This window comes from Rhipicephalus microplus, chromosome 8 (assembly GCF_043290135.1).
Source record: "Rhipicephalus microplus isolate Deutch F79 chromosome 8, USDA_Rmic, whole genome shotgun sequence".
NCBI lineage: Eukaryota > Metazoa > Arthropoda > Arachnida > Ixodida > Ixodidae > Rhipicephalus > Rhipicephalus microplus.
Window position 1 is genome coordinate 30657487 of NC_134707.1, and position 19200 is coordinate 30676686.

Genomic DNA, 19200 nt, shown 5'->3' on the forward strand with positions numbered 1-19200 from the left:
GTTTGGTGTTACGGGACGTGAATGGATGACTAAGGTATATGACTGGTGCAAACACGATAATCACGACATGCATGTCAAGTGATAACGTGACAACATATCACGCCCATGAAGCACTTGCGGCCATTTGGCTAGTTTAATGTATACCAAATTCGGTATTACGTGACGTGAATGAATGATGGAGGTTTAGGACTGGTGGAAATAGGATGCGTGTCATGTAACAACATGATCACATATACCACGCTCATAGCGTGCTCGGGGGCCGTTTCACAAGCTTCACATATACCAAATTTGGTATTACGTGACGTGAATGGATGACGAAGGTAAATTACACGTCCAAACATGCTAATCATGGTAGGCGCGTCATGTAAATCATGACTACATGCTACGCTCCTAGCGTGCTCGCAGTCGTTTCGCTAGCCTCACATATACCAAATTCGGTATTACAGGAATTGAATGAACGACGAAGGCATATGACTGGTGCAAACGTGATAAACATGACATGCATGTCATGTAAAACATGAATACACGCTACACTCATAGCGCGCTTGTGCCCATTTTGCCAGCTTCGCATATACTAAATTTGGTATTACGTGAGGTGAACGAACGCGAGTGCAAATTCTAGCGCAAAACATTACAATCATGACATGTAAGTCATACATGGCATAATTTACGTCCGCTTCATTACGTTGTGCTGATTTTAAAGCGACATATCAATTGAATCTGCTTATTCATGCTTACCTTATCATCTATTCCCCCTGTATGTGGGATCTAATAATTTTTTTTCGACATTTTATTATACCGTGAAAATCTCGGGAGAAACTAAGCAGAGCAACTAACACACGTAGTTCGGCGTTCCTTTTGCAACGAAAGCCTGAGGAATGTCGCTGGCCGCGATCTCGCACTACGACGATCCGGCGAAGGCCTGCTGCCAACGGAAGAAGGCGAACGAAACGCGCTTGGTCTGTACGAGGAAGTAAGATGAACGCTGTTTCATGCCCTTACGCAACAGGCCTGCTCACCATCTCGGGCGCATTATGCAGGCGCCAGGCGCTGCGGGAGGCCGGCTGGTACAAAACAGCTCTTTCCCATTCTTTAATGGACCGCCCTTATGAAAAACAATGGCTGCTGCACCATCCCACAGCGCACTTCAGAAGCGGGCGTCTGAGACACCAAGGATTTGCAGACCGGTTTCACTACCTTGACCCCATCCCTTCGTTTGTATGAAGCACTGTGCTCCTAATACGGCGGGAATGAAGGCTTGATGTTACGTGTCCATGCTTGTGATAGACTGCTGGTTAAGGCAAAAAAAAACAAACAAAGAAGACTGGAGACGACACAGAGTTATGTGTTTTCTTTTTTAGTTTTTGATATTATTGTTTTCTAACACTCAATTTGCCTCCCCCCCCCCCTTTTTTTTTGTACATAACGCTAGTTCCGATGCATTTGAAGTACTTAGTTCACAAGTCACTCTGTGTCGTTTCTGTCTTTTTTCCTTACTCTGATGCGCATCAACAGCGTGAATCATGGACAGTATACTTCTCTTTTTGACTCGCGTTATTGTAGTGTACTTTACACACATTCCAATATAGACGCCTGTGAAGGCACATCTTAATATGCTCTTTTAGGGTAATCTGCACAAACTTACCCGTATGCTCCACCTGCGCTAGCTCAAAAGAAAATGGAAGTTTATAAAACGCGCAAGAGCACTGTAGGAAGTGTTAGGCTTTAAATTTTGTCAACTGAAATTACGAAGAAAGCAAGAGCTTTGTACGCATTTCAATTGTTACAAAAAACAACAACTCATGTTTCACTGAACGTTAAAGTTGTAGAAAGTGCGGAGCAAGGATCTCACTGCCCTTTTGCGAAGCTGGCTTTTACGGGCACAAGTGTGTAGCCTCCTCAGCTGCAAAGTTACAAAGGTGCAGCTTTCTCGGCCACAAGAGAAGGAAACGAAATACTCTTTTGCGATGCAGTGGCGTCTTGTTGCCTCTTCCGAAAGTTAACGTATCCATTTCTCGCTCGCTTATCATCACATCAATTCTCCCCACCATCACTTGCCTTTCTCACCCCTTTGGTATACTTCGCTACATATGGATATGGCTTGCAGCGTATCACTCTTAGCTCGGTCTCACTTATTGTTGCTCGACATAAACCGCGCTTTTTTTGGCTGATTTCCTGGATGCAGCCGGAATTTCAGCATGACTTGATTACGAGTGTACGCTAATCTATCATAAAAAGCAGGATTACACAATTATTTTGAAATTATTAAAGTTTATTACATTGAATTGAGTTTATTTGCAAAAGTTTGCAAGGAAGACCAGGCAAAAAAGCTGTATTGAGCAGGTAGAGAGAAACATGGCCGCCTCATACCAGCAGCGGAGTGGTCGAACAGAAGTACGCCGTATACACATCGCATGAACTAACGGAACGGTAAAGACGGTAAGCAATCACAGTCAGAAATAATGAACATGGTTCTTGTGGAAACATCTGAAAAAAAAAGAAGAAACGTGGTCGTAGGGATGAAGACATAAAGAAAGAAAACCAGATTGACCTGTGGCAGTTCAAGTAATCACATTAATACTTCACGTAGCCTTCTAAAAAAACAAAAAAACATACAAACACCGAGGTCAAGCAAGAAATTTGTTCCACCACCAAAAAAACATGTGCACACATTCACGCATTGATACTAAAAAGGGATAGTAAACAGATGCTTTTTTATTGAAAGAATAAACCGGGACGGTTGGTATTTCATAACGGCACTGGCTACGCTTTCTCGTTAAGCAAACCGGATAAATAGCACCAAGTAATAGTAGTGATATTATTAATAATTATAAAAGAATACCACACAACGAAAGCAAGATGTACTTGCTGAAGGCTTTCGCGGTAATTCTCGAAGAAACAGAATAAGGACCTTCAAATAAACACTTCGCTCTTAATGACTTTTCAAAGGTGCGCATGTGTACAGAGAAAAGCATTTCTCGAAAAAGGAAACACTCTTATTTCCCAGTCTTGAGTGCAGATATCATAAATTATTACATGCTCTTGTATCTTGTCAATTTCTGTGACATTCCTAGAACATGGAAAGGTTATTGTCATAAAAATCATTTTAAGGTGTCATAAAATAGGAATATACAGTATTGAACAGTACTGGTGTTCTAGTCCTTGTTGTCTCGTATAACATACCAGCCCTTTTCAGACACCCTTTTGCTTAAGACAGTCAACGGCCCAGTTCTGTATCAGCAAGGAAAAGACTGTTATAAAAATAGAAAAATATAAAAAAGCTACTATGACATGGGGGCTTCGGTAACGCTTACATAATTATAAACATACATTTGCATCACGTCAAAATACGTGGACTAAGCAATTAAAAGCTCTAGAAAGAAAAACTTGAATACATCACTAATTGTTCCTTGCTCACACGCATGTTTGCCCAATTCCAAACAGACGCCCTGCTGAAAAATGGATTAGTCCCTTATCGAGTCGATAGCGTCGTTGCATTTTTGTGCCCATTCACGTGGCAAGCTGCTGATATCAGGTATGAAGCTATCCATGCAGAATCGCATAAAGCAGGGACCTTTGTTCCTCAGTCAAGGAGTGATGAGAAAACTTTGGGGAAAAACGACGCAGCATTTCTATTCTCCTCTCTCGTGCCTTTCTACGTGCGCGTACTGCATTAAAGCTGAGCTGAAAAGCAAATTGGCCGGCTAGAAAGATACTCCCAGGCAGGACTCCACCGGGCAATAGCATGATGATTCCTGCTGCAAGGTTCGCCGTTTGAAACCCAAGTTGGATGGCTGCTTCCTTTATCTCGGTGTTAGTGTTCCCGATACCCTTCTCCAACTGCCCTATCTTCATGCGCTTTCTCTCCATTTCACTCCGTAGTTTGGCTCGCTTTTCTATTTCTTGTTTTATTTCTCGATCAGCCTCTTCTTTCAGCTTCTTCAGACTTGCCTCTCTTGCCAGCACCTGTCTCAGTAAAATCGTTTCCCTATCTTTAAATTCCTTCCTGTCTCTCTCTATTTCTTTTTCTCGTGCTTCCGCCTTCGCTTTCTGAGCAGTTCGTTCCCTTTCCCTCTCCCACTCCTTTTTTCTCTCTTCCTGTCTTTCCTTCTCTCTTTTCTCTTCTGCTTCCCTCTCAATTCTGATGAACTCTTCTGCTCTCTCGTAGAAGTGAGAGAACAGTCCTTCAAGCTCCTGCAAAAGCAACAAACCAATCGGGAGGTTTCGTGGGGTATCTACATACCCAGTGATGCTTGTGTACTTCTCATGAAACAACCAAACCGAATGCAAATCGAAACTACAACAAAAGCATCCTCGCAACAATTGCCTAGTTTCTTTGAAATAAAAAAAAATAACAGTGGCTTAGAAATAGTAAGGGAAGAGAAAAGAGTCAATGATGGCTTATAGGTATTATTTAACGCGACGAGAGCAAGAATATAGAATGATACAAAATAGTACAACCAAAACAAAATTTGTTACAATTTCATTGGTTGAAGTAGGTGATGCCACACGTCAGCAAGTCAAAAAGAACCGTTTATGCAGTTCATCAGAAAGGATCGCAAAGCTGCATTGGTAACAAGTAGAGCAATGCCGATGTTTCTGAATTAATTTAAAGAAATAATGTCAATATTTGGACGCCTCATCATGAGGCATTTTAATGATGATTCATGAAGAGGTGTCATTATGCGTAACTATTTCAAGTGTGCCCCAACAACTCTTCTAGGCGTCTACTTTAACCTCTAGGTCATCGCCATGCATGCTTGCAAATTGTGCATGTGTGACCTCCATGAGTTCTGCTTCCTTTTAACACGGTGGTAAATAATTTTACAGTGTAAATTTCTATAATGTTTATATTTTATAATGTGGATTTTCATCAAACTGGATGTCTGCTCGAGGAGATTAATTAGCATTCATTGGAGGATAAAGAAGAGCAAGCGAACTTTAACTTTACCGTAGCATTGTGCTGCAAGCTAACAGCTTTACACAGAAAGCAGTAGACACAAGTGTATGTCGCAAAATAGTATTATTAGTCTTTGGTAAAGTAACTGCATCACAAGATCTACGGCTTCAACAGCCACATATTCGAACATCCCTTTTTAGGAACTTCTGTCCATGATTCACAAAATCGAAATTTATGTTACGTTTCGGGCTAAAAGATATGTAGCGGTGACTTAATGAGAATACATGGCGAACCATTTAAAATCAAACACCCTTCTGGTAGACAAAAAAAAACAGGGCGGAGAAGTGCTCAGCCTCAGTCCGCTCTGAGGAGATGGTACACTGAATGTCTCAGCTAATAACTGGAAAACCGCAAATGCTGGCAGAAATACTGATCTACGGAGACCAAAGCAGCTTTCAAAGGTCATCTCACTCATGAGTGGACTCACGAGTGCGTAAGCATGAGTGAGATATTGGTGAGTTTGGATCCGAGTGAGTCTGATTCAAGGAAATTTATTTGACTGTGAGTCCAAGCGAGTCCGACTAAGGAAAGTTAAGACGAGTGTGAGTACAAGTGAGCACCAGGCGTGAGATATTTTTCTTGAGTGAGTGTGAGCGAGTTCTACCTGCTTTTGCTGACCTCTAGTCCAATCTACTCATCTTCAGCATTAATATCAGCCTTACTTATATTCACTTGTACACTCGCTTCTACTCACACATATTTAATAAAAAAATTGTTCATAGACCACTTCAATATTTACTGATCAAAGGCGTGAATTATAAAGAAGGTGTCTTGATTTACACCCCCCTCCCCCCACCACCTAAGGAAAGGAACTTGTCGGACGATTATTGAACTTCTCAGTGCAAAAACTTCCGACAAGTAACACAAAAGACGAGGATGAGTGCAGACTTTCAACAAAATTTATTACTACTACTGTGCATATATATATATGCTACAAAAAAGACAATAAGATTGCTTGCTTACAAACCACAAAAACAAAAAACACAAATCCAAAAGTCAAAAGAGACTGCAAGAAACCACGTGCTCACCTCGGACCATCACGTGCCAAATTTAAGAACGCCAATTCTTTTTCAGATAACGCTATTGATGGTTTGCTGATGCAGGTGCCTCGAGCTATTCCTGCAGCTTCGATTACTAGTCTGGTGCTTTCGTTAGGGTGGGACACGATAACCCTTGTCTTTTCGAACAATGACTGGCACCCACATTCGGAACAATGAGCGGCCGAAAACCATCCCGTCCTGCACTTCTTACTTTCTGGCAATCTTCCTGAAGTCTTACAATAAGACACCTGCCTGACTGACCTACGCACTCAAGTCCACAAGACAGGGGTACACGATAAACAATCCCTGTTGGACGAGTTGGTTAACATAAATGGAGTAAAGGCGGAAACTTAGAAAGACAGATTTTAGAAAAGAAGCAGGAGGGAGCCGCTTTAGCGTGTGACCTCTCTGCTCCCTCGTACTTCTTTTGTAGAATCAGTCTTTTTTTCCGAATTTGCGCTAATACTATACCCCATCTTCTAGGGAGGTTCTCGATAAATATAAGCCATGTTGTCCTCATCTCAAGAAAAAATATTCTTACTTGTTTTCAACAAATTATGACTCGTCTGTCAAAAGTACTACCTAAAAGTCACTAAAATGAGCATCGATTACGCGAGATGTCGGTGTTAAAGAGCATTAACACCTAGGTGGCCCAAGCTACGTCTAGGCTGATGAGCTCATGAGTTGACTCACTTGGACTCACTGAAACTCAGACCGGGCCATGAGTTTGAGTCTCAGTGAACTGTGCCTGAAGTACGAAATAAATTTCATGCGTGAGTCTTACTGAACTACACAATTTTTGTTCACCTAAGGTTTGGACAGATATTTGGGAGAGATGTACCATACCTAATTGCGGTACTTTTCTTTTTAGTACTATTTCATAGTCTCTTGGTCATTGCTTTTAGTTAAGCAGCAAGCTTTCTCTAATTGCACATGCCGATCATTTAGGAAAATACATGAAATGCCATATCAAAGATCTTGCCTTTATGAGATCATCCTTGTATGTTAACGACATCGCTTCACCACCGACCTTCGGGAACTCATCGAACACCGTCTTGGCCCTGGTCAGCATTTCACGATGAAGGAAGCCCAGTGCATTCAGATCTCTTAGAGGTCTCTGCGTAAACGAAAAATAGGCTTAGATCGCTTGCATAGTTTCATACGACACATTCACTTACACGTGTCATCCCAGACATGTAATGAGTTGAGGCTTTGAGTTTGGCCGCCATGTTCAGTGCATTTGCAGTCGCCTGAAACGGTGTGGTGCTTTTGAATTATTTGTGAACAATACCTAAAGTGGCTCACCGTCAGCATGGATGTTGGATTCGGCAAATAACCTCCTTTGAAGACATCCACATGAGCCTGCGAAAGCAAGTGTGATTAGTGCCGTACGCAAATCGAACCAAGTGACAATAAAACTAAGGAAAGTATAGGGGAATTTTTTTATTTTGTAAGCATCGCATAATACGTATTACATATTTGAAAAAAAAAAGAATCAGAGTTCATGAAAAATCATCTTCAAGAAGACAGGCGTTTTATACTGTGAGCTGCAGCAATAGTCACTTTCTATCTGCTTTGTTGCGTATTTATGTGCCTGGGTTTTTGGGAGTGTTGTTTGGGAGTGTTTTTTGGGAGTTTGTTTGGGGGGTTTTTAGGAGTGTTGAAGACGAAAAAGTGTGTTTTGAATAGAAGCTACTTCTGCTAACTCCGGCGTATTTCAGTTGTAATTTAAGTCTGTTGATCAATTTTCGCTGCTCCCTTGGAGGGGATGGATGTAGACCACCCCGGGCGCCTGCCGGCACCAGCGGCGTCAGCGGCGGCCGCCTCCAGGAAGCGGATGGGACAAGCAAGTGACAGCGACAGTGAAGATACTGATGCTTACTATCTCAGCAGTGAGGACTTCTCAGATGACGGTTTCCAACCTGTGCTGAGCCGCAAGCCGAAGAGAAGGAACATGAGGACATCCTCGTCCTCAACTATTCAAACTGTAAGTGAAGCGCCAAAATCGAACACTTATACCATCCTGTTTCTGCCTGCACTTCCTACCGTCAGCATAAAACACCTTAACAGACAGTCCGTGTTGAGGTCTGTGGAAACGCTCGTGCCAAATGAGATCACGGACATAAGAGTGAACGCCAGAAAGAATATACTGGCTGTGGACGTTTTGCACGCAAGTGCGTTGGGCGTTCTGCGCAGTGTAACTGACTTGGACGGCAACCAGGTGCGCTCTCATGTTCCATTATGTTCCATGGATGTGATGTAGTAACCGGCGTGATCTACGACATTGATGTCGCTATTTCCAATAAGGACTTACAACTTCTTGTCAAGTCAACAACTGATACTCCAATTGTTGATGTCACCCGGCTAGGCAAGTCTCGCTGTGTGAAGATTGCGTTTAAGAGCACATCACTCTCCTCTCATGTGAAGGTGGGGTACTTCAGACATGCTGTGCGGCCTTTCATTCCAAAGCCTCTCCAGTGCCGTAAATGCATGAAACGTGGACATGTGAGCAGCGTCTGCGAGAATTCGGTGGTATGCCACCGCTGCACCGAGCACCATGAAGCGGATAAGTGCGTCGCAACTGTCAAGAAATGCTCTAATTGCAATGGATCCCATGAAGCCACATCGAAGGACTGCCCGCGGATTCAGAAGGAAATTGCAATCTTGAAGGAGATGGTGCGCGATCACTCATCTCATCGAGAAGCCGCAGCTAAAGTCAGAAGGCGTCGTTCACGTCGACGTCGGTCTTCGAGGACGCCCGCTACCTCCTCGACACGTTTGCGTGATCCCTCACCAGTACCACCTCCTTTGCCTCCCAGACCACATGCCGTGGGAAAGGCTGTGAAGGACAAAGCCAGTGAGCATACCCTAACTGCGACAGAGTGGCCTGCACTTCAAAGGGAAGCAGCATCAAGCGAACCGAAGGAGCTTCATGACGGCCAGTCCGCGCTCCCGGTTCGAGATCTTTCCAACCAAGACAGGCAAGTGAGTGCAATCGTCCCGGTTCGAGATCTTTCCAACCAAGACAGGCAAGTGGCTGCAATCGTGCAATCATTAATTGCCACGATTCGCACGTTACTGAGCAGCATACAATCTCCGTCTGCTAAGAGTGCACTGCAAATACTGGATGCACTGAATCAAGTTCTTGCTAACTTCGTATAAGCACAATGGCTCAACAAAATCTCATCTTCCGCACTGAAGTTAAAAGTGCGTCGATTTTTCAGTGGAATGCCAGGGGCATGAAGTCCCGTATCTCGGACTTTCGCCAATTTGTTCGGGCCAATCAATTCCCTATACTTGTCATATGTGAACCAAACGTATCAACGCCTTATAGATTGTCTGGTTATGAAGCTTTTTGTTCAGCCGCTTGCGAAGAACGAAGCAAAGTAATTGTTTACATTCGCACAGACTTGACTTCTCTATCGCACCCAATAAGTTCAAATGACGACAATCAGTACGTGTGTCTTCGTGTGAAGAAGAATGCAGTTTCGTTCACGCTTATTGGTGGATATATATCTCCATCATCGCGATTTGACTGCGACAGCGTAAAAGACATCCTAATGAGAACCGATGGGCCTTGGATCATCACCGGTGACTTCAACGCCCATCACATGCTTTGGGAGAGCACTAGGATGAATGTCAGGGGCCGGAACATTGTTACATTCGCTTGCGATTACGACCTTTCAATCATGAACGATGGTACCCCCACATATCTGCGGGGTCTCTCGTATGGCAGTTGCCTTGACCTGACATTGGTGTCACGGTGCTTCTCTCACAAATTTAAGTAGTTTTGCGATATTGAGACTCATGGGAGTGATCACATGCCCACCTACGTGACGATCGATGGTATCATAAAAAATTTCTCTTCCGGTGTTGCAATTGGCACTGACTGGTCAATGTTTGCATCGCGTGTTGAGAACGCTTGCCAAGAAGGCCTCGCCTGCAGCCTGGAAAATACCATAGCGGAAGCTATGCAAGCGTCCAAATGTAAATTACCATTTTCGTCTAAAGTAACACAGTTTGACATCGAACTAGAAAAATTACGAGCTATACGAAGGCGTGCTGAACGACGATACAGACGCACAAGATCAATTTACGATCTGAGGGAAGCAAGGCGGCTCCAGAAAAAGATTCAACGACGAATTTACAAACTGGAGAGCGAACGCTGGAAAGCATTCTGCGAATCTCTAGACCCTCATAAACCTCTGTCATATATCTGGAGAACAGTTCGTGGTCTTCGCTCCTCTCCACAACAACGGCACCCTTTTAAAGCTTTGGCACTCCACCATGGAAAAACAGAACTCGAGGTGGCTGAAGAATTTTGCACGAGAGTTGCCGGGAATATTATGAACCAGAGCATCGACGCCGTGATCGTTCCTGAGACGCGATTACCAGAAATGGACATTCCGTTCACCATGGAAGAACTAGAAGGTGCGTTAGTCGCTTCTAAGCGCATGTCATCGCCCGGTCCTGATGGTATTACTTATAGTGCGTTGGGACACCTTGGACAAAAAGCCAGAAAAGAACTTTTAACATGCTTCAACAACTCCTGGCTCAGCGGCAGTGTTCCTCGAGAATGGAAAATAAGTCGATTAATACCACTTTTGAAATCGGGAAAATCACCATTGGACTTGACAGCGTATCGCCCTATTGCCCTCGCAAGCTGCCTCGGAAAAGTGATGGAAAGAATGGTTCTATTTCGTCTCGAGTGGTACTTGGAACGATACACCAAATACCCTTCTTGCATGGCAGGCTTTCGTCGGGGCCGCTCCTCCATTGACTGTGTCCTTGACTTATCGACATTTGTTCAACAAGAAAAAAGTCGCAAGCGCATATCAGTGGCACTCTTTCTTGACGTGAAGGGTGCATATGATAATGTAGCTCACGATGCCATCCTCACTTCTCTCGCAGCAATGGGCATTGGTGGACGAATGTTTCAATGGATAAAAGATTATATAACTGGCAGGGGTTTCTTTGTACAAACATATGAGGGTACAACTGCCCAACATTACACCTACTGCGGAGTACCTCAGGGAGGTGTTTTAAGCCCCACATTGTTCAATGTGGCCCTCATTGGTCTGGTGAAGGTTCTGCCAAAGTCGGTGTGCCCATCCATATACGCCGATGATATTTGCCTCTGGAGTGCTGCAGTTACTCGCCCTCAGGTGCGTGCACGAATACAGCGGGCAGCAACCCTCACAACAGCCTACCTTCAGAAACAAGGCCTAAATATATCAACTGTGAAGTGCGCGTTGATGGCGTTTACACGCAAACCAATGACGCCATACCCTGTTTACATCAATGGGCAGAGTGTCAAATATGCACGGACGCATCGTTTCCTGGGCATAATATTCGACAGAAGTCTTTCGTGGAGCCCACATTGTGCGTACTTGAAGAAGAGACTGCTATCTATTGTGCATATCATGAAATTCTTGTGCGGTAAAGCATGGGGACCTCTGTGGCCTCCATGCTACAGCTGTACAGGGCCCTATTTCTGGGTCTATTGCGCTACAGCTTGCCGGTACTGACTAACACTTGCGAATCGAATACTCATTCATTGGAGAGTTTGCAGGGTCACGCACTGCGTATCTGCCTAGGACTGCCCCGATGCGCTTCTACTTATGCCACAATCATGCTTGCCAAAGACCATCCGGTCAGGACATATATAGTTGTGGATTGCCTCAGAGCGCACATTCGACATGCTAGCCGTGTCCCCGACCACCACTTGGCCCTTCTACCTTCCGTAAGACCACGTGCTACGTTTTCAGACGTCATAGCCAAGCACCTAAACAGCATTCCATCAGGATATACGCCAGCTGCGAGAACGGCTTGTCCTTTGTGGTGCCTCGACCAGCCGCAAGTGCGTCTAGAAATTCCGGGAATCAAAAAGAAAAGCAGTCACTCCAGAGTAGCATTGAAGCAAGCAACACTGCTATTATTACATGAGTTGTACTTAGACCGAACGCAGATATACACTGATGGGTCCGTCTCATCGAGCAGCTCATCAGGTGCCGCTGTAATTCCGGCTGCAGAAATGACAATCAAGTTTAAGTTGTCGCATATGACTACATCTACGGCATCAGAGCTTGCTGCTATAAGGGCTGCTTTACAATATCTCGTTCAAGAACGTCCAGGAAAATGGGTCATATTCTGTGATTCCAAGGCAGCGCTTCAGAGTTTGCAGTCTGCCATGCGTAGGAGGAGTCATGACCAACTGGTACAAGAAATAAGACATTGCCATCATGAAGCTCTAGCACGAGGGCATGATATTGTATATCAATGGCTGCCTGGACATATCGGTATTACCGGAAATCAATTAGCCGATGATGCAGCCCGCTTAGCCCATGAAGAAAACTGTGTAGTCCCGATTGCTCTATCAAGGAATGATGCAGCAAGACAACTTTACCTGCTGGCTCGAGATCTCACACGCACGTTCTGGTCGTCTACCAGCTTCCAAAGGTGTCAATTTTATAAACTGGATCCTTCGCTCAAGCTAAAGCTACCATCACAGCTTTCCCGCTCCGATGCGACACTGTTATGCCACCTTTGGTTGGGTGTTGCACTTACAAAGGTGTACTCCTTTCGCATTGGTATGGCAGACACTCCTACATGCGACTACTGCGGAGCTGAAGAGACCATCGAACACGTCCTGTGCAGCTGCGCTTGCTACGACACACAGCGATGCCAGCTCCGGATGGTTTTGAATCGACTTGACCCCGGACCATTTTGTGTGCAGAAGATACTAGGACCTTGGGCATCTGCCTCAGTTGCGCAGAAAGCAACAAAAGCACTGCTACTTTAACTCAAGTCAACAAACCTGAGCGACCGCCTGTAGACTGTGTGTGCTCCCCGAGTGTGCTCGTGATTGTGTGTACCTTCTCATCTTTCTGCAACCTCTTTTCTTCCCTTTATCCCTTCCCCAGTGCAGGGTAGCAAACCGGATGTGCGTCTGGTTAACCTCCCTGCCTTTCCTTGCATCTTTATCTCTCTCTCTCTCTCTCTCTCTCTCTTGGACAGCGCCGCTCTTGGCCATGACAGCAAATGTGGTACTGTCTTTTGCAGTTAGCTAGTGAAGCTTAAGCTTCGGATGCATTTTCTGAAGTTACTAAGTTCAATCCCCCCGTGCGGCAAAACGACCTTTGACCCTTTTTAGGTACTTGTCATTCAAGCAGTCGAAATTCATATGCTATGTCCATGACGCCTTTCATGGATTCATTGTTGTTTGGCTTTATTAGATAGCGTCTAAAAGAAATCAAGCCTTCATTAGTACCCTATTTCGCATATTACTGATATAACTGTTTCATGGGCAGTTTATATATTTACCTTAAAGAAGGTCACAAAGTCCTGGCACGATATTTTTCGCCCATTAATCTTTTTGACCAACAAATTTTCTGGTGCCAAAATAGAAAGAACAAGTTCCGGAAGCTTCTTTCGAAATTCTTTCTCGGTGTCTGCAAGACGACCATCGAACGACTTATCCATTGCTACCTGCAAGAAAGTGAATTAAGTTAAGAAGTTTACACGTTACATCTTCGTTATTACACAGAAATTCATTTATACTGAGCACATGCACGGTAGCACTAAAATTAGTTGTTTTTTCTATAAGTTTAGAAAAGAATAATGATGACACGTGTCGATTACTTCTACTTGATATAATGCGGTGCTGTCAAATACAGGTTACGGAAACCCACTACAATGAATTCACAAATAAGTGTATTACTTATAGCGATGTTCTTCAGCAAATGTTCTTTGCTTCAGGAATAATATTATATATTAGTTAGAACACGGAATGGTATTTCGTAATTTTTTTCATCTATTTTGTGTATTCGCAGTACTATGAGAACATCTCAATTTTTTTATCAGTGCACACCTAAGTGCTTTTCAAAAAGTACGTAGATACGCTATTCTAACTTCAATCGCCGTATAGTCGGAAATCATGAAGAAAATTTCACGTTCGGGCTGCACAAAGCTTCTCTCGCGCATAGCGGTGAACAATGTAACAATATCAGACTATCGACACCAATGGGCAATAGTTATAATATCAAATCCCGAGGTAAAAGTTTTACCTTCTTTCCGGGGTGGGGCATGAGGAAACAGTCAAGGTCCGAAAAGGAAGACAAGATATTCTGTCGCAACGTCTTCAGCTCTGCCGCTTGACCACTTGTTGTCTTTAGACGACTCGTCATGAGTGATGTGCCCCCTTGGAAACCACACTCGAACTCGTGCGCCCAGTTCCAGTCCCTCACCAAAAACAGAAGCTTTTGGAAGGCCTGTGTTTTGTTGTCCTGGAACAACGCGGGGCTGTCAGTGTAAACTTAACATATCGAGCTAAACTTCCATTGTAAGTACCTCTTGCGCAAGTCGGCCGTACTCAGCAAAAAACTGAAGGTGTTGAAGGTCATTCTCTTTGATGTTGCTCATTATGTTGTAAATTTGCACAGAGCTGGCCATCAAGGAGAGAGAAAATATCACGGTGCTCTCTTTCATTGTCGACTCGCAATCGAAGGTTCCTTGAGTGTCCATCAGTAAAACCGCTACCTTCTCTCCGTCTGAGTTGGTCATCTGGAAAAGCAAGTGTAAATATTCAGTGCATGGTCATTGCTACAAAGTAAAACTCCCACCAAAAAGACTTCGTTCCAAAGTAGAATGCCCGCTGTCTCGCGAGTACTGCCCGGCCGCCACTGGAAGCCTCTGAGTGGGGTATCCGTTTCTTCGATCCATTTGGATCGTCCATTGTGCCTGAGGTGAGTCAGTAAAAAATTGAGCAGGAAAGATTTCCCCTGTCGGTATGCACCAGCAATGGATATAACCACCACTGAACGGTCTTTCACGTGGTCAGCGAGGAGGATGCTTTCGAGTGCACGTTCATCAAACACGATGGTCTCGCCGCCCTCTATCCGAAGAATTTGCACCGGCTCGCCACTGACTGCGTCATCTGCACATAACACAGAAGTCGTGAAAAATCCCAGCTTCTCATTGCAAGGGTTTCTCTTAATAGCGTGCCCACGAAACTCTGAACTCTTTTTTTTATTATTGGAGCAATAGAAAAGGGGTGAAAATGTAATAAAAGAAGAGTAACAGAAGCACAAAGCATTTACGTTGCATAAGCCCGAGTGGTGGACCTGAAAGCATATCATACTGGTTCATTCATTTTTAAAATAAAACGCCTAAACATGTATATGTGACAGAGAAATAAAAACTTGTAATTCATGAACAGTGTGCTGAAGGTGCAAGTACACAAGCCATGCTCTTTAGTCAGTGTAAACTTACAACGGCTGGTCACGAGATGCCTTACTGGGGACACATTCTACGTGCTTAAAACCATGCTTATTGCTGCAGCACCTGAAAATTGTAGTGAGACAACCAGACATCACATTGTCGCGATAGGAAACGACAAAGGGATCGAGATGTAGATAACAGCTGTTTAATTTCAGCCACAGCAGCCACCAACTTCTTGCTTCTCAGCCTCTAATAAACTAGCGCGTGGCAATATACAATGTGCATAACTGCCATAATTAAACATTTACTTTTTTGTTCTGTCAACTGTGGATTTCGGTCAAGTCTTTGGGTCCCCATTAGAGTTCCATAGCACACCTAAGGACCCACTCCTACCTATCAGTGCAGCCTGGCTTTTGAGTGACCAGTACTAGGTTAGGGATCTACATGCATCTGCTTCATTTTCTACCTTTCAATAAAGGGGTATTTCCCTTTTTCTCCAGTTCCTAGAACAGGACAAATGGTAGCCCACCTCTGGAGTCACAACGAAGGTATGCATGGGTAAGTCGATTATTTATGAAACAGTCGGCCAAGGAAACATCCTTAAAGAAGATGGGTAGGCTAAATCGCTGACGGGCGCGTACATTTCCTAGACATTACAGGCCATTTACCACTGTCCCCGATTCACAATCTTTAAAACTATATACTCTGCAGCACTGCCAGGAATGGCAGTGGAAACTTCTAGGTAACCTTAAACACTGGTGGAAGTTAAGGACCGTGCAACATACAACGAAACCAAAATATTTCAGGAGTAAAGTGGATGAACAGGTGGAAAACAGCAAAAAGGCAAGAAAAGTTTTTTTAACGTATTTACATAATGCAGTCCGTCATGGTCTACTCTTGGTACACGCCAACGGCAGAGAGTGAATCGCTCATGGACAAATGACAAAGAATGGCGGGCAATGCATCGAAATGGGCAGGGAAACGTTAAGAAACGTTGAAATGCACTGAGAAGATACTAATAGTAGCGCAATAATTTGATAAAATACAATAGCAAAAATGTAAGGTTGTTACCATAGAGAACAAACATTCCCGCGTTTTAGTGCCTTCTTGAGGAAGGTAACTCTGCGAAAGCTTTCTTTAACCTTGATTTTCATTGCAATGCAGATCTATATTTGCGTTGCTGCTCTTGTGAATAAAAATAAATCATTTCTTTCTTCTAGTGTGTTGTTGTCTCTTTTTGTGCGCTGTTTTTTCAGGAAGCCAGAGCTCAATAACTAGCACATCCGTACTCAATTAGGTAAAAATATTTACACATTTTTTGACGAAAGTGTCTCAACCGGTACTATATTGACGCACCAAACTAGTAGAATTAACTGGAAACAGTAAACTAATTACTCATTTAATGGAATCGTCTCAAAGGCCTACACACATCTTTTAGTATAACGCAACATGGAAAGATTGTGCTATCTGACTGGTTGTGTTAGATAGCGAGAGTAAACACATAAATGTTGATTTCGAACAACACGTACTAACTACCTACTTTGACTTGATACAATGCTGTCTAGAGAACTGTGAATACCTTTCTATTTGATGTGCAAATTTCTATGGAGTGGACAAATCATAGTGCTGATAATAACGCGACCAATGTAAGTCACAGCATGACGAAGAGCGAAGCAGCTTTTCTCGCCGGAGTATTCAATTTCGGGGCTCCCACTTGGTGCCTGTCCTGTGGTCAATAATCGGTATCTTTAGATTACATGTGAATATAACAGCATCACAAAGATTATGATCCAGGGCCTTTTCAAAAGGTCTACCCATTTTTAAACGAAGATTTTGTGTTTATTCCAAAACGCGTTTTCACAAAAACTGCCCACGATGGAAATTCTGCCCACGAAAAAAGTGCGACAACTGTGATGGCGGTAATTTTGGTGAAAACGACTCACCAGTGGTGCAGCGCTCTTGTGAACTGAGTCCACTGTGCTTTAGGCGCAACTCTTTCGGTACTTGTTCTAACGTATGCCCGTCCGTCACAAGCATGTCCAGTTGATGTCAAAAGACCTGTGTTGAGCAGCGGAGTACAATTTAGGATTGAGCAAGAAGCATCACATTATATCGACATGTTTGTAATGCTTACGCGTAGACACTGCAGGCCGCAGTGTCTACGCGGATTGAGCAAGAAGCATCACATTATATCGACATGTTTGTAATGCTCACGCGTAGACACTGCAGGCCGCACTGAGATGCACAAAATTTTCTACAGTGCAGCGGCAGAAATTGAAATTATTATACAAACACATATCTCATCATCTAGACATATGTACAAGCACTAACTCAAGTCTCTGCGGCCACATTTCACGTGGGCTTACCACGGGGAAGGATATAGCTCTCCGTTAACATGTCGTTACGCAATTTGTAACGAGAGTTCAAACGAAAAGCGATATAACGGTATAGGCGCAGTGTCTACGAGACTGCAGCAAACATGGAAGACCCGCACGTTAAGCCTTGTGCGCTGCTAATCAAGAGGTTATCTAAAAAACAGACCTATTTTTCACCGAACCACAGCTCTCGAAGCATAAAATCTACAGTAACCTAAACGGGAGCATTTCCAGCCAGCAAATTCCAGCCATAGCGTGGTACTTCAATTTGTAACGAGCAAATGATGACACCTCTACAAGCCAACGGCGCCATCTATGCGTTACCGCAACAAACAAGGCCACACCAAACGCTGCTCATTGAGAAGACACCTAACCAATCTATAAAACACCGCTATTTCGTACAAAGCATGGCTGGCGAAGCATCTCTTCCTAAGTGTACTACAAACGCGAGTATTTGTAAGTAAATGCCCGGCTGACAACCAGATATATGCGAAGAAGCGCATTGCGCACACGTCTGCAGCGCCGCGTTCTTGCCCCACCCTAGAGATTCCAGAACATGAGACATGGTCGAAGGGCATATTTGGAAAGTACATGGCAAATTTGCGGCAACGTTTACGGTCTGCCGAGATGCAGTCAGTGGTAGTGCGCTTCCCATAACACCTTTGGTATCACAAATGCTTTGGTTTGCTGGTTACTCTGTGCCAATTATCGCTAACAGACGCAGGAAATTTTTCTTTGTTCAAGCCATCTTGCGAACTTTTGCATTGCGCAGTTTTACTAAGAAGGAAAACAGGTTTGCCGTAGCCGTAATCAGCTAAGGAATGTATGCTGCAGTAATTATACTTTACTACACAGACAGGGGCAAGCAAGTTCAAGTGCTAGTGAACGACATGCACTGGGCTTTCCAGCTGATACATAAAGGGTGAATGTTCAGCCCACCTGTCTTGTCGCTTACCTGTTGCGAACGCCAGGTTGTTCGTGGCAGGTGTGAAGGCGGCTGGAGGCTGCCGCAGCAGACAAGCACTGTGGCCGGCTGCTGTGTTTTCTTTCCACTGACGCAAAGCACGTCACTTCGACGGTGAATGTAATCGCGCCATTGAGGAAGGAGGCGCGATCTAAAACCGGCACCTCTTCTCCCCACATCCTCGGAGCACTCTCCTTTCCGTTTCGCTCTCTCGGAGTGCCTCACGACAAACAGACGCCTTGTGCCTTGCCGATGGCGCCGGCCTTGAAGGCACACGCATATCGAATGCCCAGACATCCGTCTATCTTTCGCTCCTCTTCATATTCTGTTTTCTTCACATATTCTTTCGAGATATGTTTGAAAAAGCAACAACCCGTGCAAGATGTTGCCCCTGAAATAGGTTTTGTTACTTGCGTGAAATGGAATGAGAGATATACGTGCCCGGCGTCCGCATGTTTAAGGAACCTGGCTTGTTTTCTTCGTAATACTGTTATGGGGGTGCTGCTAATCAGATCAAATAAACATGTTTATTTGTTGTTGCATATGCAGATAACAAACACTTGTAGGCGTTGTAGCCAAAGGCTTCATAAAGATACGATAAAAGAGAATTTCTAAGAAATCCTAACTCAGAAATATATTGAA

General features: G+C 44.0%; 1 protein-coding gene across 8 annotated transcripts; it reads right to left on the reverse strand.

Moving 5' to 3' along the window:
- Positions 1 to 2251: 2251 nt before the first annotated feature.
- Positions 2252 to 18704, reverse strand: LOC119164342 (atlastin-1). 8 transcript variants are annotated; one of them, XM_075871442.1, is made up of 11 exons: positions 18550 to 18704; positions 17163 to 17277; positions 14622 to 14935; positions 14350 to 14562; positions 14067 to 14285; positions 13324 to 13488; positions 7306 to 7362; positions 7179 to 7250; positions 6983 to 7117; positions 3735 to 4194; positions 2252 to 2487 (listed from the first exon to the last, which is right to left on the reverse strand). In XM_075871442.1, the coding sequence occupies exons 2-11, from the start codon at positions 17254 to 17256 to the stop codon at positions 2420 to 2422; spliced, it is 1797 nt and encodes a 598-aa protein (XP_075727557.1). In that variant the 5' UTR covers positions 17257 to 17277; positions 18550 to 18704; the 3' UTR covers positions 2252 to 2419. The 8 variants fall into 8 exon arrangements, with proteins under 8 accessions (XP_075727557.1, XP_075727562.1, XP_075727555.1 ...); XM_075871447.1 differs by lacking the exon at positions 3735 to 4194; XM_075871440.1 differs by having other exon boundaries at positions 2252 to 4194.
- Positions 18705 to 19200: the final 496 nt, after the last annotated feature.

Bases quoted from the DNA above. Each gene is read 5' to 3' on its own strand.
- LOC119164342 (XM_075871440.1), bottom strand. From the start codon at position 17,256: ATGCTTGTGACGGACGGGCATACGTTAGAACAAGTACCGAAAGAGTTG. The intron at 13,489-14,066 runs GTAAAACTTTTA...ACTTTCTTGCAG, and splicing joins TGCCCCACCCCGGAAAGAAG to GTAGCAATGGATAAGTCGTT. The intron at 4,195-6,982 runs GCAAGATCTTTG...TTGCTTTTGCAG, and splicing joins ACAAGGATGATCTCATAAAG to GAGCTTGAAGGACTGTTCTC.